The 25,593-nt window shown below is 37.2% G+C and overlaps 1 protein-coding gene across 1 annotated transcript; it reads right to left on the bottom strand.

Moving 5' to 3' along the window:
- Positions 1-820: 820 nt before the first annotated feature.
- LOC120523061 (hemopexin-like) lies at positions 821-25,076 on the bottom strand. Its single transcript, XM_039744018.1, has 10 exons — positions 24,944-25,076; positions 22,299-22,345; positions 18,660-18,746; positions 16,990-17,132; positions 14,533-14,686; positions 10,839-11,051; positions 10,405-10,506; positions 6,619-6,749; positions 3,592-3,739; positions 821-1,132 (listed from the first exon to the last, which is right to left on the bottom strand). Exons 1-10 carry the CDS (start codon positions 25,066-25,068, stop codon positions 879-881), a joined length of 1,404 nt encoding a protein of 467 aa, XP_039599952.1. The 5' UTR covers positions 25,069-25,076; the 3' UTR covers positions 821-878.
- Between the last annotated feature and the right edge of the window lie 517 nt (positions 25,077-25,593).

Genomic DNA, 25,593 nt, shown 5'->3' on the forward strand with positions numbered 1-25,593 from the left:
CAAGTATTTGGGCAGTAGTGGCATAAGATACCTTATGATGTAATGAATGGTCGCTAAATGACATAATTGACAGACTATTTTGGAACATGAACAGAACATGCAAACGTCACATGGAAGGCAGCCCAGAAAGGAACTGACCTACTATAACACTCAGGTCTAGAATTAACCTGCAGCCATGTTTTGACATCTAATAGTCACCATATCCATGTAAATTTTAGGTGTTAAAGCAGATTAAGGCCATCTCAAATGGGTTAAAAATAGAATTTAGTCAAATTTTGACACTGAGGTAAGTCATTTTATAGAAGATTTTAAAAGGAAAATTCATAACTTTTTTATCCCCTTAAAAAAGAGAGCGCTAAATTATTGTCTGCTTCACATTTTTATTGTACCTGCTTTTCAAATTTGACCTCATTCTTCTTCCTGCTTCCTACTTTGCATTTGAAATTTCTTGGCAGCACAACAGGAGGGACAGTTCACACTGTCTTATAATTGGGGGTTGTCTTCTTGTCAACAGGGTATTTAAAAAATAACCCCCCCTCCTAAAAGAGTAGGTGACATAATGGGCTCGACATTTTAAAATAAACACTTGAATATTAAATTTGCCTGTGGTGGGTTGGCACCCTGCCCGAGATTGGTTCCTGCCTTGTGCCTTGTGTTGGCTGGGATTGGCTCCAGCAGACCCCCGTGACCCTGTATTCGGATTCAGCAGGTTGGAAGATGGATGGATGGATTGATGGATATTAAATTTGCTCTAATAAATCAAACTGTGTGAAAAATGTTACACATTCTGTGTTAGACGGTTAGACAGAGTCAACAAACATAACAATTCAAATTTTTTTTATTGATTTTCTCTCAGGGTCACAAACAGTGCATTCCCCTTACGCATGATGTTCTTTGTGTGGATCTTTAGGAGAACAACCCATGAGTTCAGTAGCAATGTCGTGGTCTATGGGCTGTATTCTGGACATGGCCAATAACATGACAGAGTCATATTTATGGTACTTGGTTCCAATGAATACCTTGATCCCATCAGATCCACACATTGCTCCATCCACATGGGAAAATGGGAGATGCCACGTCTTGACAACTGTACGTGGAGTCTGCAGCAAAGCCACATCAAACATTGTGTTTCCTGGAATAGAAGCAACAACAAAAGTAATTAGAACAAGGTTACGTATGAATGATAATTCATTTCAGTAAGATAAAGGTAATGGGTAAATAATGCAATACCAAGACTATCAGAGATGCACTTTCTACTGAATCTATTGAAGGCCTGAAATACAACTGTCTCTAAAGTCTTAATCAGAATGCCCTTGGACATGGGAATGTATAAATTCAATAAAATCAAGCTAGCTACACACGTCATAATTGAAATACAGATAATACATAGTTAAAAAATTGTGAAAAACCTGTAGGCTATTCAGCACCAATTATTTCTGTTTTGACAGTGTAATCGAGATAAAGCCACACTTACTGAAAGACAACAGGGCCCATCAATTTCATATTTATGAATGATGGATAAGTGTGAGAAAGCTCTGCAATTATCAAAGTATTCTGTCCTACTAATTCAAATGGCTCTTGAGGAGTGAGTCTGGTTCTTCTGCTATGGTTAATTCCTAGTATGCAATAAAAAGGAGGCAACTGATGATTCACAGATGGTGTGGCTAAAATGAAAACCTGCATCCACTGTGGTCCCAAGGACCTGAGTTTGATATCCAAGCTGTAGAATATACAGTACATCTCCAAAATTCAAATACGCTGTTCTAATTATTTTAGCATGTCTCTACTGCAGCACACACACACACACACACACACACACACACAAATATATATAAAACTATAAACAAAACACCAACAAGCAATTCCTATTAACTTCACCCGAGTACAACTGACGCTGTTAAAATTAGAATGGGGTTCCTTACTGTGTGCGGGGCTTCTTTTTAATGCACCACGCTTGACTTTTGATATGGCATGTAAACTACACTTTTGTATGTCAATCATAACAACAAATATTAATTTATCCCATGTATACCTTTTTGAAATTGATTTATTTATATATTCATTTTTTTCTCATCTTTCCTGAGGACCATGCATGTGAGAATGGCACACATGACAAACTTGACTTGGCTCGAAAAGGTGCTAAATAAATAGATTTACAAATATGGGAAAAAAAACCCTTTCTCACTGTTGCATAATAGCATAATAACAAATTATTGATTCAAATAATTAAGCATTTTGTTTATTGGTTGTGTAATAATGAGTGATAGAATGCTGTACTTAAAAACTGTGCAAAAGTTACACATAAAAAGGTTAAAAGTGCATTACAACAATTCAATACTATACAACACTTCACTGAATGTTTTTCAAAATTGAGTCGAGTTAGTAAAGTTTTCTATATATTCCAATATATTATCTTATTTTGCGCTGGCTCACATTGTTTGAGTTCCATGACACAATGCTCTAGAAAGTGATACAGCTAAATGCCTTCTATGGGCACTGTGCGTTGGCATTTCATTATGGCATTCTAAATCAATTAGACTAGATTAAATAAACTTTATAATCCTATGGGGAAATTTAAGTGCATACAGAAGCAGAAACCTAAAAATAAGGATAAACATTCACAGGACGGATAATACAGCCAATCAATCAATCAATTGATAAATAAATAAATAAAGGTAAACTTAACGAGTACATAGATTGGAAGCATTGAATTGCAGTGGGCAGAAAAGACACCCAGGGGTTCTTCTTTGCCTATGGCTAAAAGTGCTCCAAGAGAGCGGGGATTTTTCATGATGGCATCCAGTTTTGCCACCTATGGACTGGTAGAATATTTCCCAGCAGCTTGCTGCATACATCACAAGCCCCGCGTTTCCTTAACAAGTACAGTCTGCTCTGGCCCTTCTTGTATAGTGAGACCAGACCATCAGACCAGTCCAGTTTGTTGTTTACGTGCACCCCCTGGTTCTTGTAGCACTGCATCACTCCAATGTCTGCCCCCTGAATGGTGACTGGTTTCAGAGGTGTCTTGGCACATTGAAAGTCCACCACCAGCTCTTTTGTCTTGCTGATGTTGAAACCACAAGACAATATCCTCCACAACTTTCCTGTACTCTGACTCATCTCCATTATTAATGCAGCCTATGATGAAAATTTCTGTAGATGGCAAGCACATGTATTGTGATGGAAGTAATTTGTGTAGATGGTGAACAAGAAGGGAAACAGGACAGTTCCCTGAGGTGCACCAGTATTAAACACCGCCATTTCTGACACACAGTCTCTAATGCACCTACTATTAACCCAATCTTACCAAATTTTCCACCAGGAGACAAAATAAAATTCTATCTTCTTCTTAATGTCTACCTTGATGCATGTTGTGTGTGTCATGGAAACGCTGAAAATGCTGACCAGTGTTCTGTCAGATGGGCATTTTAGGCTGGCTTTATGTTCTACTGTATTTTGGCATTTTATTGTGTAATGTCTGACCAATAGCAGTTCAGTGATCTTTGTTATTCAGTGTATAATTACCCCATTATAAAATAAACACCAGCTCTTGGGAGCCATGCTGTCAGATAAGAGAAATAAGTATATTACCTTTAATGAGGTGCACCACTCCTGAATTTGGACAATTGAAGGCAGCATCCACTGGCCCCTGTATTCCTAGCTCTGATTCCAGTGATTTAGGGTATCCCTCCACAAGATTGTAATGCTGCTCCGACTTGTAGATGTAAATTTGGTCCCCCTGTTGAGAAGTACACAAATGAAGACCTTCATATCCAGGAAAATTGCATTTTTCACAGTGAAAGGCACATTACTGGAATTACATACAATTTGTGAAGCTGCTAAGAAATGTATAAAGCATTCACTCCATTTACAGGAAATAATACAATTTTAAAAAGACAGAAAAAAGTGTACGCTAAAATAAAAATAAGTAGTAAATGAAAAATTATGATGTTTTTGTTTACAGGAATGTCCCACAAACTAGTTAAATCATGATAACTTATTGTTAAGCATTAGTTAATGGACAGCATGGGGGGTGATTCTAAAATGACAAGCAGTAATGGACCCTGCAGGAGATTGCATCTCATTCATAATGGGCTTTCATGTAGTGTTCAATGCTGTTAAGCCACAGGTGCCCATAGAATGGAATAACATAACTGAGTGATTGTAAGTACTGCTTGACTGGTCTCAGAGACCTGGGGTCCTTTGTAAAGCATAAATACTGTTTTTTGAATCTATTAGATGGATTTCAGACATACAAGGTAGGCTGAATTGTAATTCTAAATTGGTTGGCATGTATGAATATGTTATCCTGCTCTGGCACTTGATGCTGCCACTGTTTTGACTGATCTTCTACTCCTAAATGTCACTGGTGAGGTGAATAATCTCTCAGGGCCTTGCATTTCTGTATTTCAGAATATTATGTAAAAAGGCTGGCAACAAACCCAGGGCCTCCAAACCAGGAATGACAGCTTATTCAGTTGTGTTAAAGGGAATGTCCCTTGCCCCTTAATGAACAAGTGGCCTGTGACGAGAGAGTTTTACATTACACAACAGCTGACTCTCCCCATCTCCCTTTCTCAGCTCTTACTTCCTGTTACACTCACCCTTCTCCTGAGCAATCTTGGATGAGCCCTCTAAGAGCACTTGTGAGCAACTGATCCTTGTCTTGCCTCACTGGGCACAATTCTGGCTCAAAAAGGAACTCCCACTCTTAGCTGGCCAAGTGGACCTCTGACTTCTACACTGCATCTGGGATGTTACTGTACAGTATCTCAGCATGCTGAGGTTGTCTCTCTTTCTATTTGCCTTGCTCTACTTTTACCTCCCTTTACACTACGCTCTTAACTAAGCAATCAAGATGTAGCCTTTCAGTGCTTTAAGGGATCATGGATTCACCATAGGGTTAATTTCTCCATGAATTCATAATCTGATGTTTTGTTTTTTGGTAGCGCATAAAAACATAGGAAGCTGGACAAATGAGAGCAAGCCATTCTTTCCATCAATCATGTTTGGGTAGTTTATAGACTGAGCTACTTGTACAAAATTTGATTTTATTTTTGTACATCATTTTCTATGGGCAGTGAAATATTGTTCGTCCTAACAGTACTAATAGCTGGCTACATGATTTTCAGTGTATTGCTGCAGGTGCCCCATCATACTGCCCATATTTAAAATGGCTGCACACTACTTGCAATGCTAGAACTTTGATTTATTTAAACAAAAGACTACTGCTAAGTTGAGAACTTAGGGGCTTCAACTTTAGTATACGTTTCTGTGTGTTGTTCTGGTATTGGTAATCCAATTGTTCTGATTTCATTTGGCTATTATTAAGATTATCCCTTTAATCAGTTTTTGCATATCTGTCACTGAGAATGATTCTTACACAAACATTTTCCAAGGATCATTTGATTTAAAACAATTATATCCAAAAAAACTTCAGATTAATTGCTTAAAAGTGACCAAAGCAGTCTCACACAAATTCATGCCAAGGTTTCTGCTTTAACTACATTTTTTGTTGTAGATTCTCATGACTCCTTATGTAAAGAAATGTCTCTTGATTTCACCCCTAAATTAAATTCCCCTTAATTTTTCCTTGAATTTAATTGACAAATTTCTGATAGATCATTTTAAAGACACCTTTAAAAAGGTCCAAATTAGATAGCCACAGATTAATTGCTTTAACCTGTCAGAGTAGGACAACCCCTTTAGCTCCAAGATGCACTTCTCTGCAAGCCCTTTACTGCTGCTTTGTCTTTTTAGTAACATGGTGACAAGAAGTGTAAACAGTACTCTGAATGTGATCTCAAAAATGCATTAGACAGTTTCAGCATAAAGTCAATTGATTGTTTTATTCACCTTTTTTTTGCTTCATACATTTCCTATGTGATAAGCATATAATGTTAACATAATTCCTAAATCCTTTTCAGAGGTTCAAATGCTCTACTTCACATTAAATTGGATTTTAAAAGCATTCACACAGCTTTGGAGACTGTCCAAAAGTAATTAATATCTTCTTAATAACATTAGTGTGGTTTCTTTTAGATTTTAGCTGTAGTTTACAAATTTCTCAGTTACTGAATATAAATGCTTATGTATAAAAATGTATAGTTAGTTGTATAGTTTCCAGTTAATGGATCCCATCAATGAATCTATAGTGCTTTGAACCTATACAAAGATAAATTCACTGAAATTGATTTTAATGTATGGTTTGCACCTTATGCTTGAAGCTCCTAATGTATTGTAGGTTAGTTCTGCTGGCAACCCTACATTGGAAAAGCGAGTTCAAGAAATGGACACTGGAGGCTAACTTTTCAGCGCGGAATGAGACTAGAATTTAGCTAGGCTTCTTCTATTTGCTGATTCCCTGATCTGCCTGTAGGTTTTATTGTACAGATTCGCTTTTATGTGCTTATAAAGTTATAATGAATTTAAGATGTTTGTGTCTAATAGTTAATTTTATAGCCTTTATCATATACATGTAGTGACCCAAACAACCAATGTCGGTCTTACTTCCTTAACTTTTAAAATTAAAACTCTCACTTCAGCTATTGCGCTCGCTTCATAAACATTGATTTTTGATGCTGCTTTTCATCTCTGCTTTTTTTTAGTTTCGCATACCTGGATAAAATACATCTTGTGGTCCCAACTGAAGACTGCGTCGGGTGTTCCTTCCACTTCCTTCCAGTTATGTTTGATAGGCCAAGCATGCCAGCCATCTCTTTTGGAATCCAGACGCAGGAAAACATTTTCTGGATTAGTAAGAAAGTAAAAAAGATAAAAACTGTGGGTGATGAATTCCATTCTCCTGCCATGTAAAACGTAAAAAAAGAATTTTAAAAACAAGGCACATGAAGTCATAAAGGTGAGAACTTGAAGTATCTCCTGCTTTCATGTTCATCACTTCATCAGCATGCACATTCCCTCTCATAAAAGCCACTTTAGCTCTTCCCATAATTTATCAAATGATGAAACCAAAGTAATCACTGGTTAATTTAGATTTCTGGAACTGTCCATTTAACCATTATCTGAAGCCACTTATTTTATTACAAGTTTGTAAAGAGTTGGACTGCAGCCTATTAGTACTGGAAATTATGCCTTTAATTTAAATTTGTATTCAGTAAAATTAGATGGTGGGCCACACATAAGGTTAGATTAGATTAGATACAGTAAACTTTATTAATCTCATAAGGAAATTCAGATGCTTGGGGAAATTCACCACTATTAGACAGAATTTGGGCAAGAAAGTTATTTCTGAATTGTTCAACTGGGAGCCACCACTTAGGAGCTTAGCTTGTGTTTCCCAGCTTGTGATATTAACATAAAGGTGAGCTTGAGCAATGGTAAGGCAATCAACTCTTACAATGTTTTTTTTCTTTTTTTTGATGGGAAAAGCAAAACTCAGCCATTTTGTAGCTGAAAACTTCCTTTGCCTGTACAGTACTTTTACAATTGACGTTACAGCATTTTTAATTTAGTTGTCATTTTTAATGTCCTTTCCATACTCTGCTGGTTTTGTAGCCATTAAGGGTTTGCTTATACAGGCAGATGATCAAGTCATTGAATATTCATCTGAAGACACCTGCCTTATAGCTTCATGTCTTCCGGCCAGCATTAAAGTTAGTTGTAAGGGTTTTTTTAACGCCATATGCTTGTTTGATTCCCCCATGCTACTAAATTCTTCAGTGGCTCAGCAGTATCTAAATATTTTTACAAGCCTGTTGGTCATAATATGTAGCTATTGAAGCAATAAAAAAAAAATCTGTTTATTATATAAAAAAACCTTGGGTGGAGACGTGACCTTCTTGGAAAGACACTTTGATGTCCCGCGAGAACATGGACATATAACCTCTCAGTTGTTGGAATACTTTTGGCAGACACACTTAATGTGCTCTCAGCTCTTAAAAATGATATATGTTCTACAAAGTAGATGGCACGTCAACGACTAAGCAAAGAAGAAAGAGCAGTGTGTCAAAAAGAGACCCATAAGTATTGGAGAGAAAAGAAGGCAAAAAATTGCACAAAGAACAATACTAATCAATGTGCAAATTCTGAAAATAAGGAAAGTAATAATCAGCCTGGACCAAGTGGAATTGAAAACCTCGTAGGTCCAATCAGGATCAGAAATAAAAGACTTTATAAAGAGGTTCAAAAGTGTTGGTGCGATACACATATGCAGTGCAAGTTAAAGAATATGAATGTAGGAAAATTCGAAAAGTATCAAAAAAAAAAAAAATAAAGATCGCATTAACACAAAAAAAAAGGAAATTATTACTCTGTGAAATAACGGACAGCAAAAAGAGATCGAATATATGGACATAGGGGATATGTCAGAAGTATGTAGATATTGTAAGGCTTTAAAGTTTATGTTGGAGACTTGTAAATCGTCTAATTCGTGTTGCCATCAGGGAAAAGTAGTGCTGCCTCCCAATGAAGAGGCCTATCCACGAGAAATAAAATATTTGTTGAAACACTACAGGCAAAATATCTGAGTCTACAATAATCTTTTCGTGTTCACATCATTCAATGCTCAAAACGTAGATTTACACAATAATGGACCATACACAATGAGAATCTGTGGTCCCGCAGCAATTAAAGCTACAACAATTCGGTCAGGTGTATATTTATGATCACGGAGAAGCGATACAACATAGAATCAAAAGAGTATGTAACAATTCCCATGAAAATAAAAATCTCTTTAAATTGCATATCCGGTTAACCAAATCCGGGGGTGGGCGAGCGAACCGAACAGGGGGCGGAGCACTCTAGTTTTTCTAAAATATCAATGTGCAAATGGTAACTAGGAGTTATTATTATTGCTGACTCACAGAACTTGATTGCCAAAATCACTTCTATAGCTACTGTATGACCTTTTTATGTGATTTTACTGTTAACTTTCAAAGATTCACTTTTATATTAATTGATGTCTCTATTACTTTTTTGAATACAACCAGAAACCAAGCAAAGTCTGATTGCTATGATATTTATACTACTGTATTTCTTTTCCAAACATTCTAAAAAAAACTCTGAAATTTAATGGACTGTTTAGTTCGTGCTTATTATATGGAATCTATTGATTTAGGCGACCTCTATGACAAGTCAATGTTGATGTGTTTGTCAATATGCTGATGACAACATTGAAGGGTGTTACTCTTGGGGCCTGTGAACTTGTGTGATTTTGGAATCGTAGCACCTTATTAAACAAACTTGGATTTTAAGTCCTGAGTTCTTTTTTTCTGCATCTCTTTTCTTCTTTTTATTTCTAACTAGGAGGTTCCCCCTGCTCGCTTTGTGAAGAGGGGTGCTAAACGCACCCCAAGAAGATCTGGTTGATACTCCGAAACTGACTATTAAACAGTGATACATTGGGAATCAAATAGTTTTTTTTTTAACCTCAGCTTTGCTCGATCAGCTACTGGCTTGCTGGTGCTTGCCATACCACGTAATCTGCATCTCGTGCAGCGCTTCGAACATTTAAAAGCCTGTACAGAAGCTGTCCTACTCTTTGTCTTTTATTTCCAGCCCCGGGCATGGTTAAATCTTTTGGCACAAAGCCCCATCTCGTGAGACAGGAGTTCTTGATATTTTTTATTTTATAATTTAAAAATGGAATAACAATCTGAAAATCTAACAACATCACATTATTTCGATAAATTCTGAAAAGGCTGATACCAAACATATATATTTAGGTTTTAAAATAAGCTCAATTTAAAGCTTGACAAAAAACGTGGCATAAAAACTTCACCGTTTCAATTTTAGGCTTAGGATTTTATATACATACAGTATAGAGTAGATATATTAACATAACATCTGAAAAACTGTAAAAAGAACCATTTGTTCTGCAATTAATTTCCTCCAGATTGTGGGCAAATGCACAAGTTTAACACAATCTATGTACAAGCAACTAGGCTGATTCTGGGGCTAAAGAGATTAATTATGATTATGCCTTGTGCCCTGTGTTGGCTGGGACTGGCTCCAGCAGACCCTGTAGTTAGGACATAGATAATGGATCATAATGGTTGGATAATGGATGGATGGATAAAGTGGACAGGACTGGCAAACTTTGTTGGGCTGACAGGCCTGTTCTCATCTAGATTGTTCTAATTTTCTAAAGTGACATCTCCTTAAGTTGTAATTGAAAAAATGTGTTAGTTGAAAAGTGATAAATGCTGTAATGGTATGTAGGAACCAATCCTGCATTGGACCAACATCCTGAGTTTGAACCTTAACAGGCTGGACACTGACTTCCTATTCATATGAACATATAATAATAATAATAATAATGGTACATTTTATTTATATAGCGCCTTTCCCATGCTCAACATATGATGTTCTCTCTGTCTGGTTTCCTTTTCCAAATTTAAACATGCTTTTATTACACCAGAGAAAGCTTAAGCTATTTCTTACGTCGGAAAGCATATGTTTTTCCTTCATCATCAGAAGTGAACTCATCAAAGGGGAGGTTGCTGCATGGATCCATCATAGCCCTTCTGCTGTGGTTGCCGTGGCCTATTAACATGAAGAGGAGAACATGTTATTGAGTGAGCTGTCATTGAAATAAATCATTAACAAGAAAGGCTTACTGCTCTCCTTGTAAGAACAGTTTTTATCAACAAGTAACAAATCCAAGATCAACCAAGTGTTTACAATAATGATACTGTCAAACAAATTATTTTAAAAGACACAACTTGCTTATAGCTTGTTTATTCCCTTTATAAAGTTGCAAAGTTCCTTGAGACTCCTTAATGCAGCTTTAGTTATTTACTATTTCTGCCAAGATTTTTTAATTCAATTAAATAAACTCTATAATAATACATTTCTTCAAAATTTACGCTTCTCACCTCTGCCAGGGCACTTCATAAAGTAATCACGGCTGTCTAGAGGTTCAGAAAAATTTGATTGTCCAGTGACTGGATGGAAACGATAAAAATTGAAGCCATGGAAACAATAATAACGCTCCAGCCAGCGAAGTGCTGAAGTGCAGTTCCCAACATTTGGCCAATCTCTCTTTTTCACAGCTTTTGTGAGGAGATCATAATGGTACACATGAGAATCTGTTAACACAAAAAATAAAACACATTTTTAAGCGTTCATCTTTTAATAAGCCTTCTTTTAGTTACATTGGCTTCTTGCTAATGCTCACTTTTGGGAATATGTCACAATAGATAAATAAATGATAACCCAAGGGGTTAAAAAGAAAAAAATCAAGATAAAGACTAGATCATCTATGCCCTCCAAATTGGCTCTCTTGGTTCCAAACTCATCATGCATTGAGATTTCATTTCATAGCACTTACATTTCTCCATTGCTAGTTTGGGTTCACCAACCTGCTTCTGAACTTTAGTTTCAAGTTTTGTCAGCTGCATGTATGACCAACCTGATGGCTACTGGGCCTCCTTAATGGGTCAAATTAATCATTTTGGACTAAACTTTAAACACCTTGTGCTGGAGCTACAAAAATGCTTAGACGAACCACAGATAGGCATTGTTCTGGTCTATACTTTAGATACATGGGTAGGGTCAATATATTTTTGGTTCACCTAACCCACCTTGATAACAACCCACAAGTATGGCCACAAGTTTGTTTTTATGTAACTATGAGTTTGTATTTTGCTATCAAGCCTACTTCTAGATCTGATTTCCAATTCTATTTCTGTATATATAAATATATATATTATTAATTGTATTACAATCCACACAAAGCAATCAAGTTTTTACAAAAAGAAAAATTGAGTTAAGAACAGATCGATCCACACCCCTGAGAGAGAGAGCAAGCCAAGCGGCGTAAAATTTAAGGCTTGTAAACATACCTAAATTAATAAATTCTCTGTGCTTTATGAACTTATTTTAAAATACTACTGATTAGATCCTGCCATGTTTTGAAAAAAGTCTGTACGGATCCTCTAACTGAGTATTTGATTTTTTCCAATTTCAAATAATATAACACATCGGTTTTCTACTGACTTAAAAGAGGAGAGTTTGGGTTCTTCCAGTTTATCAGAATGAGTCTGAGTGCCAAGAGTGTAGTGAATGCAATCACAATTTGTTTGTCTTTCTCCACTTTAAGCCCCTCTGGAAGAACCCCAAACACAGCTGTTAATGGGTTAGGAGGGATTGTGAGTCCAAGGCTGTCTGAGAGGTAATTAAACAAGTCAATTAATACAAGTCCAAGGAGGTTATTACAGTCCAAGGAGGTTATACAAGTCCAAGGAGGTTATTACAAGTCCAAGGAGGTTATGCTCAACCTTTATAATGCACTGGTGAGGCCTCATCTTGAGTACTGTGTGCAGTTTTGGTCTCCAGGCTACAAAAAGGACATAGCAGCACTAGAAAAGGTCCAGAGAAGAGCGACTAGGCTGATTCCAGGTCTACAGGGGTTGAATTATGAGGAAAGATTAAAAGAGCTGAGCCTTTACAGTTTAAGCAAAAGAAGATTAAGAGGTGACATGATTGAAGTGTTTAAAATTATAAAGGGAATTAGTACAGTGGATCGAGACTGGTATTTAAAATGAGCTCATCAAGAACACGGGGACACATTTGGAAACTTGTTAAGGGTAAATTTCGCACAAACATGAGGAAGTTTTTCTTTACACAAAGAATGATAGACACTTGGAATAAGCTACCAAGTAGTGTGGTAGACAGTAAGACGTTAGGGACTTTCAAAACTCGACTTGATGTTTTCTTGGAGGAAACAGGAAAAAAGTGGATAGGACTGGCGAGCTTTGTTGGGCTGAATGGCCTGTTCTCGTCTAGATTGTTCTAATGTTCTAAAATTTTTTGTCCAGAATAATGTTAATTTGGTGCAGGCCCAGAACATGTGACCCAGTGAGGCTGGGACTTGGTTGCAACGCTCACAGGTTGGATCATGCCCTGGAAACATTTTGGAGAGTTTTAGTCGAGACAGATGTGCTCGATATATAATTTTGAGTTGTATAATTGTATGCTTTGCGCATATGGAGCTTGAGTGAATTCTCTGCATTGCTACTTTCCACTCCTTTTCTGATATATTAATTGAGAGATCTTTTTCCCAGTGTCCTCTTGGATCTTTGAAAGGAAAGGATTGTAAAATGTTTTTATATATTGTAGAGATGGTGTCTAATTCCTTGAGATTGAGCAATATTTTTTCCAGCATGGGTGAGGGTGCAAGATGAGGAAAATCTGGAAGGCTCTGTTTAACAAACTTCCTGATTTGAAGAAATGTGTAGCTGGAATGTTAAATTTGGAATGTAATTGTTCATAGGAAGCAAAGACGTTGTCTATATAAAGATCTCTAAGCAAGTTAATTCCAAATTTTTTCCAGATATTAAAAACTGCATATGTTTGTGAAGGTTGAAAGAGGTGGTTCTCTTGCAGGGGTGCCACAGATAGAAGCTTCTCCGTCTTAAAATGCTTTCTACATTGGTTCCAGATTTTAAATTTCTGGGGTGTTTGATTTAGTTGGTGAGTATATTACATTAAACAGGCGTTGAAGATTTGAAGATAAGTGTCGGCCCCTAATAAATCCAGTTTGGTCTTGTGACATTACAGATGGGAGCACTTTCTCCATCCTTCTGGCTATGATTTTAGAGAGTATTTTAACGTTGTTATTCAGAAGTGAAATTGGTCTGTATGATGCACATTGTGATAAGTCCTTATTTTGTTTTGGAAAGACAGTGATTAGTGCTTGGCGAAAGGTTTGTGGAAGAAATTGGTTATCTCTGGCTTCTGTAAATGTTGCTAATAGGAGGGGAGCTAGCTGAGCAGAGAATTTCTTGTAAAGCTCTGCAGGGTAGCCATCAGGGCCTGCTGCTTTTCCATCTTGGAGTGACTTTATAGCATTTAGTAATTCTGATAACGCCAGAGGTTTATTAAGTTCCTCCACACTAAAAGCATCTATTTGTGGTATCTGTAATGTATCCAGAAATGCATTAGATTGTGTATTGTCTTCTTTAAACTCAGTAGTATATAGGGATTTACAGTAGTCTCTGAAAATGTGCATTATATTTTTGTGTTCAATTATTTTATCTCCGTTCGTGTTAGTGATTACCGAGATTGCGTTGCGCACTTCTTGCTTGTGAATTTGTTGAGCTAAAAGCTTATTAGCTTTCTCTCCATGTTCATAGTAATGATGTCTGGATTTGTAAATTAGTTGTTCAGTTTCTTTAGTTGTCAAGAAGTTTAATTCTGAATGTAGAGCCTGCCTCCTCCTATGTAGAGTCTCGCTTGGTAGTCTGGCATGTTCTTCATCTATTTTAGTAATTTCGCTTTTTATCTCTGCTACTTTCTTCGCTTCGGATTTATTTCTGTGGAAAAGATATGAGATAATCTGTCCTCTTAAGAAGGCCTTAAGAGTTTCCCAGAGTATTCCTGCAGAGATCTCGGGGGATGTATTTGTCTCTAGAAAGAATTTGATTTGTTTGGATATAAATTCCGTACAATTCTCGCCAGCTAATAGAAGCGGGTTGAGGCGCCATCTGCGGGGTGAGTGTATGGGGCTTAGTAATTTCAGCTAAAAGATCATAGGTATTTCTGTATATTTTTTGTATGAAAACTCACCTTTGAAGAAGATCACTGAGTCTGTAAGGCACTCTCTGGCTGGGCACTCCACAGCAGCATCCAGATCATCAGGGATTCCTGGGAATTCATCTTGAATTAGTTTGGGGAAGCCAGCTTCCAGGGCTAAGTTGTGGTAACTCCATACTTGGCTCCCCTTTGTGAAAAAAAATTGAATTAAATTTGTCAAGGTCTGACTGTACTGCATATAACGCCCATTCATCTTTCTATTCATTTTGATCCAAATTCTCTGGTGCAGGCAGCATTAGGAGAAAAGCACGGTTGTTCCAAATTGTGTATTCTTCTGTATCAGTCTATCAGTTTCTAAAATTCCCCTGTAAATGAAGCAGACTGGTCATGTGGTGGAGGTGAAAGTGGTTAGATACTGTACCGAATATACTCTTTTTACTAAAACCATCAGCCTTGTTTTGAGGTTTCCGGAGAGCCTCAATCCTGGCATGGATCAGCTCATTCAGGTTTGGGTTGAGAGGGAGCTGTTACCTTGGACCTCATGTGAGTGGTGGGAGACTTTAAAGTGTGGTTGGCAGTGGACAAGAAAGAGGAAAATGCAGCAAGTAGGGAGAGGGACAGGAGCAGAGTCTCACAGCAAAAACACTGCTAGACGGAGTGATGGAACTGAATCACAGCTGTATGTGGAGACACAGGCACAGACCCATGTAAACAGACATACTTTTAGGGCTGACTTTTTTCCAGCTCAATTTTTTTGTGTTCCCTCACAAGGCAGCTCCACATCTAACAATGAGAATAGCTGCCTTAGCTTTTTAGATCAGTATTTACCAACCTTGATCCTGGGGGCACATTGTGGCTGCAGGTTTTTGTTTCAACCAGCTTCTGTTTTTAATTGGACTCCTGGGCTAATTAAGTGATCATTTCATTCTACTTTTCTAGGTGTTCTAAATGTTTAATTAATCCATTATTTACTAATTAGTGGGTCTGATGCTAAAGTAGTTGAGCCTTTGATTATTCAGTGTTGTTTGCCTGGGTGTCTGATCTGCTTGTTTTAAATTGTCATTATTAAGATACAACGAAAGGGAAAAACTGCACAGAGAAAGGGCAAAATATAATGAAATCAACAAAAGAGAATTAGGCATTTAAATCTGTAACAAAAGCAGAAATATTTCTAAATGTTTTATAAATGTAAAAATCATGCTGCTGTGCGTTTCTAAATGTAGAATAAAAGAAAAATAATACCAGCTAATTAAACGAGATTGCTGCTATCAGGTGTTGTCACTGATTAGGAATCTGCAGCCACAGTGTATCCTCAGGACCGAGGTGGGGAAACACTGCTTTAAATCTTTCCAGCACTTGCACTGGTTCAGGTATGCCGATTTATAAACAAAATATTCTAAACACTGTGTTTTTGTGCATGAGTGACTATTTGTTTTTTTGAAAATGATGAAAAATGGGTAGGTTAGTGCAAAGGAAGCTCTCCTTGTCTGCATGGTTTCCAAAATTATCCCAAAATCATGCCCATTAGGTTAATTAGTGACTCCATATTAGAGTGGAGTGGGTATGTGCATGAGTGGGTATACAACAGACTAGCATCTTATCCAGAGTTGAACCCTGCTTTGTACTGAATGCAGCTTCTTATGATCATGTAAAATGTGGAATTTTTCTGCATGTATTATATATAATATCATACACCTTACATAGCAACAGAGAAACAGGAATTCTACAAAAAGAAGGAATTGCTAAGAGTGGAAATTTGAATTAAATAAATGGCTGCAATACATGGACTGGAGTGCTTTTTGGATCATTGCATGGAGGTAAAGATTTTAAACAATTGTAAACATTTGAAATGTAATTTTAACAACAAAATGAGAAAACAAGCTGGATTGCAAACAAAACAATATCTGAAATTTCTAAAGAACAAAGATTACCCTTCAATACCATTAAGATTACACAGAAGTCTGGATTGGACATATCCTATGTATAGATTCACTTTTGTTGGACTTAATGATACAATAAAAGCAAATACAGAATCAAAGAAAAAAGACAGAGGGTGGAGAGAGAGAGAGAAATGCTGGAAGCCACAGCCTGACAAAGGGCAGAGAACCTAATGAATTTTGTCAAACAAAGTTACACTGCTTTTAACTCCTACCAGGACCTGCTGAGTAAATACTTAAAGTCAAATAACATTTAGCTACATTGAATCATACATGCTTTAGGGGCATATATTGTTTTTCATTATGTTCTGAAACAGCCTTTCAAATTGGGTTAGCCTGCTGGGTAAGACTATTGGACAGTGACTGGGGATGAGGAGAAATAGAATCTATAGGAAATTAATAATTTTAGATTTGAAAACAGCCTAACTTGATATTCCCAGCCCAATCTATTGCATATACTGTATAACATTAATTATAAAATTAACATTCGATCATGAACATTACAATTTACAGTTTATTATACTCTATAAATTAACCCTATATAAAAATATACCTTGAAGATGAATGTTCGGTCATGGGTTTCTGGTTTATCTTTGTAGTGAATTCTAAATGCTGCATCAATGTCTTGGTTGACTTCTGGGAAAGATTCGTTAAGAAATGCTACTTTGCCTTCAAATCCCTTCCATAAGTGGTTTCCTGTAACACAATCATATATTGGGGATCTTATACTGTTAACTTTGGTATTTCCCAGAAATGATAATTAGAACCATCTTTAATTACTTTTGTTGCAATTAAGAATTCAAACAGAACAGTTTGCCAATTTCTAACAATATTCTGCCACCTAATGGACTGGTGAACAATGACTGGCCTCCTGACAGCCCTCCAAGTCCAAACCTTTAAAAGAGTTGCTTGATCATAACATCTCCAACTGACGACCATGTGCTGCCACCTATTAATTGGGAATTTGTCAACTGTCCTTGACCTGAGAAGAAAGTCAGGCACTCTTTCCTTGTGCTAATTTGTCTTCCCTCCGTCTTGTGTCGTGAATAAATATCTTCTTCCTTTGTAAACATGACTTCTGAGGTAGCTACTATAGTTAAATGATTATCCATTCATGGTGGTGCCCTTCTTTTCACACAGGAAGGTTTTCATCTTTCTCTTAGGATGCATCAAACCATGCCCCTTGTCATTTGACTCTGGCAACACCCTGAGAGTTTACTATAATAGATATTACTCTATTGCTTAATCTAAAATACTACGATTGTTTTCTGTTAGTTTTGGAATAATTTTTTATATTCCTTATTGTCTAGTTTTTGCGTTGCCATGCATGCGTGTCTGTGAATCACTCTCTAGGCTCATTTGAGGTAGGTAATGCCACCCTGGGTTGAGAGGGATCACTGCAGCTAACTTTCATCTCTTTTGCTCCCTGCACAATACAAAGAAGATGCCCAGGTGGGGCAAGTAATTCCACTGGAAGGTGTTCAGTCTTGCACAGAACACACTATGGACAGAGTTCCTTTCTCACTAACCAGAACCAAGCAATGCCTAGCCTGACAGCAATCTTGGTTTGATTTCACTTTCTTGTATTGGTGCATATAGCAGCCCCTTTTTCTTATTTTATTCTGTGTGGAACTAAACAGGGAGGACCAGGTTGGCACCCCAAAATTTCTTTGTGGAACGTCTAGTGCTTTCCTCAACCATAGTGTCTTACACAAAATCATCCAAGTGGACCATTCACTTTAGTGTCTTCTCTGTATTGGAGCTGTTCGAGCACATGCATGTATTTGATGACACAGCAGGCTCCATATTACTTCAAAGAAAGGGTTTACTGTAAGTTACAGCAAGAAAAATGAAAGAATCTCATGTGAAGTAATTAGAATTATTATTGGGTTAAACATTTTAGGCTGCTGATTAAAGATCACTCTTGACTACAATTCTTGCTTTTCCCATTCATGACCTGTTTGATCAACCCCCATTTAAGTTACTGCTTCCTGTAATTAATCTCTGTCACTGGACAAAGCAGACTAACATTTCTTTATCAGAGATGTTATTGGTCAAACAATATTGCAGATTCTATTGAAAAATTGGTAAATATCACAAATCTTAAAAAGTGTGTTAACTACAAATTTGGATTACAACACTGTGTTGGATTTGATGTCATACCAAGTAATTTCTTTTAATTGCTATGCTATATTTTAAAAGATAATCCTAAACACGTATTACCTTTAAAGAAGAACATTGTTCCTTTGTTGTCCAGGGTGATGGCATCAAATTCTACACCCTTGCAGCGGTCTGGGACTTCCGGATGATCTAAACGTCAAACATTTGAAATTACATAGAATGCTATAAAGGGGGCACTGTTTTCCAGCATAGTCAGCATATCTAAGGGGTGCTTTTGAGGCAACACACAGTTTACTTGTGAGCAAAATTCAGAATTGTAATGTTGGGAATATCTTCACTTTTTCACAAATACTATCTTATTTGTCAAGAATACTGTTTAAATAAAGAATATGTGCCACACTGCAAAGTGAATCATATGGCGCTTTTCCACTGCATAGTACGGCACGACACGGTTCAGTTCAGCTCACTTTTGGGGGGTTTTCCACTGGGAACAGTACCTGGTCCTTTTTTTAGTACCACCTCAGCGGAGGTTCCAAGCGCACTGAACCGTTACCAAAACGTGACGTGTAAACTCTGTTGGTCACTGATTGGCCGGAGAAAATTGTCATTACTGCGTCACTGAACTTGCGACACGAGACACAACAGACCTGCTAGATTTTTAGCACAGCCAGCGAAGGTTCGGACGCAACATTTGTCGTTGTCTGCGTGTTGTTGTAAAAGTTCCAAAACTCTCTTGTTTTTTTTAGCTGTGTTTTCTTTGGCTGCCATCAGCCTCTTTTGAAACAAACTCCTTCGTCTTGCTATTAAAAACATCCACATGCTGAGAATGAAGAACACCATTCCGTCGATATGCTCCATTGTTGTGTGTTTGTTTGTGGCGCGTTTACGATGATGTCACGGCAGTAGAGGCTGCGCAACTATAACGACACGTGAATAATCCCGCCAACTCTAAAGCGGTACTAAACTGCAGTCGAAACGCAAACCGAGCCGAACTGAGCCGAACCAAGGTGAGCTGTACTGAACCATGCTGTGCCGTAGTATGCAGTGGAAAAGCGCCAATATACTCTTGGAACTGTCCTTTATGAAGAACAGCAACCAGTACATAAGCCAGCAAGGGATTACATGGCTTAAAGAAGCATGCCACATTGTTATCAGTGAATGTGTTAGATGATGTGCAGTTTAAATATCTGGATACATATCTGTTCTCATTGTCCTGATCATCAGACAATTTATATGTGGAGGTAATTCCTTGAGTCTGACTGTGATTTTAGGTATATGATGTAATAATTCCAGCTCAGCACATTACACTTTTATAAAAAGCAACCCAAAAAGAGCATTGATATTTCTCATTAACCACAGTCTAATCCTGATGGCTCAAGTGATTTTGGACTGCATTAAACAGATAATGAATAAATGGACAATATTCTGTGTATGTTTTACATTTTGTTTAGATCAGTAGTGTAAAATTATACTCTCAAACCAAATGTATTCAATTCATGGCTCAGTGGATGCCACAGACTATCCAGGCAGCTTTAGGTAAAAGAACCAATCCTGGATGTGGCACCAGTAATCATCTGTTTTTGTGTTCAACATTAAGGTGTTTGCATGTAATTTGTAATTAAAGTGTGTGCTATCAAAATAAATAAGACCTAATTTTTAAGATTTAACAAATTGTAAGTTATCTTAACCAGTAAATTCTGCAAAGAGACCATATATTACTGCTCATTATATCTACGATCTGTAATATAACAATAATTATAAGAATACATCACACATAAACTTTAAATGAATTATTATCTGTAAATCTGTTTACAAATCTGCTTATTCCAGTTTAAAGTCAAGGCTATATTATATTTACTCCTTTTTAAATTTCATGTTTAGGTGTCAGACTTATGCTGAGGGTTGAGTTGCCACCTCACCGTGCTAAGACACCACTTTGCTACAGGGCTGTTGCTCTTTCTGTATGGTTTCTTCATGTTTTCTATAAATAATCTTCCACCTCTTTTAATTTGATCATTTCTGCATTGGTGCTCAACTCCATTGGGTTGTTGATGGGAAGTGTAGGTTGTGACTCTGATTGGCGAGGTATGAAATCCTTCAGTTAATATCCTGTCTTTTATGGGCAATGCTAGTCTTTCAATTTTTTTTTATGTTTATTTAGCTGAGTTTAGACATTCTCCTTTGCTCTGATCCATCATTTTGTGGCTGAAATGTATTTTTTGTTACGATACTGTAATGATGTTATGTATTGCCTTTCTTATGGTTACTGTCTATAAGGTAAATAACATCTTCCTCTTTCTTTCATTCTTTTTTCTTTATTCTTTATAATGATTTGGTAGCTCAGGTGCTTGAGGTGATGAGAAATAGGCAATTTGATTAACATTAATTTAGTTTAAGAAGAAAAGTTGAATATGATATGTAAGTTACCCTGTGGATTGAATACATTTGATAAACATATTATGCTTTTTAGATTTGTTGAGTATTACACCCAAGTAGTTATTTTATATATATAAAAATGTTATTTTTTCATATTTTATTCATGACCTATATTAAAATTGCATTTTGTTTTTTTTCTATTTAAATTGGAAGCTATTAATCTGAACTAATCTATTGACCCAAAGAATGGGACATTACTCCTTAAAAGCTTCAGCTGATTGATGTTAACAGATTTGGACTTCTGAATGGGTTCATTTAGATCCAGTTGATGATTGTGTATTTATGTGTTAAAAAGTTGGGTTAATTGAGGTTTACGTAATAAGCCCCCACTAAGGATCAATCAGATTTATTGATGTATTTGAATTTTCATATGTATTATGAAAAGGTTTACAATATTTTTATTTTCTTCTCTCCAGTGTGTAATGCATATTATATGTAATGCTAAAATCATTTATTTAGGCAACTTCCTAGTTTATTGTAATAAAAAAATCCTTTATTATTGTAATTGTGTTTTTTGAATATAATCTTTTGTGTATTATTTAATATTACAGGTTTCCTGGTGTGGTATTTCCATCCATCCATTATCCAACCTGCAATATCCTAACACAGGGTCACGGGGGTCTGCTCTTGCCAATCCCAGCCAACACAGGGAGCAAGGCAGGAAACAAACCCTGGGCAGGATGATCGACCAACTGCATGGCGCACACACACACACACACACACCAAGGACACACTAAGGACAATTTAGAATTGCCAATGTACCTAACCTGCATGTCTTTGGACTGTGAGAGGAAACCTATGCAGACACGGGGAGAACATGCAAACTCCACGCAGAGAGTTCCCGGGAAGTGAACCCTGGTCTCCTAACCACCCACTGTGCCACCGTGCCACCCGGTGTGGTATTTAATAGTTAGTATTCTGTATTTCACATTGATGTGCCCATAGTGTGTGCCTGAGTGTGTCCTATGATGGAATGTCCTCCTGTCCTCAGAAGCTTTCAGTTTTGTACTTATTGCTGACAGGGTCTTCAATTGATTCTTTACTCGAAAGATGGGGTTCAAATATTTCAAAAACAAATGGCATGGCCACTTATGAGTAATCATGGTGGTTAAAATTTTAAATGCCATGTCAATGAAATACACATAGTTCAAAACTCCCATAATGAGTAACTACTAAAATAGTGAGGCTATGAGGTATACTATTTACAGTTTTATTTTAGTCTTCGCATCTCAGCAAACATGTACACTTGTGCCACAGTGATTACTTGAGACAAAGGCTGTCAGAAATGAAAAGTCACATGCTCACCTTTATGATCTTTGTCATGGCTGCTCTCGTGTTTTACGTCAGGATGGCTGCAGAGAAATAAAGAAAAAATAAACACTTGACATTGAAGGCAACGCCTAATGAAAATATCCCTCAAGTCCTCTTCACTGCTTATCTACGTGCTGCGCTTGAACACGCTTTGGGACGACACCTTGAAAAGTATGACTGGTCTGTCTGATCTGAATCTGACTGCTACGCTGGTTGCACGTTGTCCATAGAAGAGATTACAGGTCAGATTCTGTTAAAATAAAGAACTCGCAACTGAAAAAATAATCCGTTACAACGAGTATTTCTTTATAATGGAATTGGACAACAGCGCGGTCTTTCAGCACGTACAACTCACAAAGCAGACTGTCGAGTTCGATGGCAACGTCTATTTTCTTCTTGCTGGCATCAATAGCAGCGAGAAGTTCAACACTTTTTTTTAAACGGTGCACCTCGGTGTCCACAGCGGGCAGTCAGTACTATTAGATTTCGTGGTCTGGGGTCCCTCCTTGGTGTCACTTGAATTACACGAACGACGCCGTTCGGTGTCCATAACGGGCGCCATTTAACTTTCATAAAAGATGTTTGTCGGGTTGAAATGTCCTAAATGAATTGACTGCCTCTATCTGACTGCCAGTTGTTGTTTTGTGAGTCCAGCCTTTTTTTTTTTTTAACTTGGAGACGTTTTATTTAAAAAGATCACGATAAAAAAGATCAAGGAAATCACTGTCGGATGCGTAAATGTGCGAGCACAGAATTCCGACGCATTCAAATGCAACGTTTTCTTATTTTTAAAGTTCATGGTGTGCAGGTGCTCATATGGTACAACTTATGCGAATTTACGAGGGAAGCCTAGCAGTCAGCTCTTTTGCTAAAGGGCGAGCCAAAAATAAAAAAAAACAATCCTCCTTCTGAACAATGTGCTCATTGAAGTCAAATCATAACCGGAGAAACTTAGAAATAAGCGACATAGTTTAAAAGCAGCGGCGAAACTTCCGAGCTCGCAAGTAGTACAGCAGGTCATCGATTTGATTGACAGTTATCCCGCCCATAGATACGCCCACAATGCCTCCGGTTTGCAGTAACTCGCTGCTTCGCGAGTCAGGTAGGCTACAGAAGAGACACGCTTGTTTTGTTGCTTTTTTTTAATGAAAAATGACCTTGTAATGAATTTTGCAGCTAAAATGGACTTCGCTGTAATTAGGTTTTTTACATTAGTTCCGTAGGAAATTGGCCTGGACCAAAAAAAAAAATCGTTAAAACCAGGATTTCGTTAAAACGGAGTTTGTTCTAACGGAATTTGACATGTTTTGTTGTGGCAAATTTAATTTGTTTGTATAACGTGTATAGATCTGTTATTGTTTGACTAAATAATGACAAATGCCCACCTGCCCCATCACCTGGATGCAGTTTGCAGGACTGGATGGTATCCTAAAAATCTACTTGACTGAGTGTCAACTTCAAGCTCTAATGAGTGTTGATAGATGGCTTCTTCTGATCTGTAAGTTGTTCCTCAAATCCGTTTTGCTACAGTGTTCACAACATTTCATTGGATTTTGTAACAGAAAGCTCCAATAAACAAATCTCTTTAAAGTAAAACAAACTCTGATTAGGAATTTCAGAACTAACAAACTGAAAAGTGGCAAATATGCTCGATTAAGATGTCAGTCAAAAGACAAACAGGAATAGATTCTTAATTAAAACTGTTTGGATCATAAAAAAATTAATCTGCCTATGAGAGCATTCTAAGCTTTTATTTCCTACATCAAATAAGTCAATGGATAGCCCTGTGGCAGAGTACTGATAGCACTTATTGGTCCAGAACTCAGTTTAAATGCTCTTACCCATCCTTTCTGCTTCTTGTAGCATGCTCCAAAATCCCAAAGACATGCAGATTAGGTGGAATTCTCACTTCAAAATGGATCAATAGAAATAAGGGCATGTAAGAGTATGTTCTGCTATTACAACCATGACCATCTACTGGATTAGCCAGCTTTGGAAAAGTAAATGAATAAGAGATTCATATTGAGGTAGCACAGATCTCTTCTAGAGGGCAGCAGGTCATTTTTGTTTCATTACATTTGGGTGGTTGGCAGTTTTTCATATTTGAAGACCAATTTGATCAGACTAGGAGTTTGCCATCAACATTAAGTTTGTACACCCGTTTAATATTTGCTTGTGATATAACTATAATCATGTCATGGGTTTGCTGCCACTGATCGCTGTGGACTTAATAGAGAAAGGTTTTCTCTTAATAAGAAACAAATCTTCACCTTCAATGGAATTCTGTAGTTCTTCACCAAGTCTAATTGAAAACATTTAGTCTTTTATTTTAGTTGCAGAAAAAATGTAATTCTACCTAACAACAAAAAGTGTGAATGTCTTTTTACATTATTTATGATTATGCTCCCTGTTGTACTAAAGAATGTCTTTAGTCTTCTCTTTATTTTAAGTCCTTTCTGAATTTGTTTTTTATTTATAGTCACAGAAGAAAATAACACAGTCTGAGTCTGATTAAACTTGTCATCATCAGCAGCAACAAAGACATTTTTCAACAACAAACAATTTTTGGACACCTTTAAAGACAAAACTGCCTCTCCACTGTGCATCTGCTTTAGTATAAATGAAGCTGCAGTTCTCACCTGTGATCGCCGAAAGACAGAGACAGAGTCAAGCACAGACAGAGAGTCCAGAATAACGCCCCCATGCTTGTCAAGAGTGCCGGAGAGTGACAAGGTGAGAGAGCAGCGATTGTGCCTTTATACATTGTGGTGGTGGGGGGCTGCAGATGTGTGAGTGATGGGAAAACACGCTTGGCATACAGAACTGGTTGTGAAATTCTGTCAGTGGTGAGCAACGTCTGCTAATGCAAACACCAATGTGACTTGGCGCTAAGACATTATTTATCATTAACTCTTTTAAAAGCTAAAGCTGGTCAAGGTAAATGCAAATAAGTGGCAAACTGTGTCAGGAAGGCGGCAAGCAGTTTACCGTATGTAGGGTGTAGAGAAATCTTAACTGTGTGTAGTGAAAGAGTGTTGACCAAGTGCTGGGAACTGCCAATAGTGCCATGCTGGCCCTTTGAACCGACCATTGCTAGGAAATGCTGAGACAGTACAGCACACTGTAATGTTTACTTTCTACCAATAGGCAGGCATTGTGAAATAACTGACCTATGGCACTGGAATGTGCATTTTCTTTTAATGGATAATAATAAACATATCAGACTGTTTAAAAAGCCTGGCTTAATACCATTTTGGTAAATTGAAAATCAGTGGAGATCCAGTCAAAA

This window comes from Polypterus senegalus, chromosome 2, assembly GCF_016835505.1.
Source record: "Polypterus senegalus isolate Bchr_013 chromosome 2, ASM1683550v1, whole genome shotgun sequence".
In the NCBI taxonomy this organism is placed as follows: Eukaryota; Metazoa; Chordata; class Cladistia; order Polypteriformes; family Polypteridae; genus Polypterus; species Polypterus senegalus.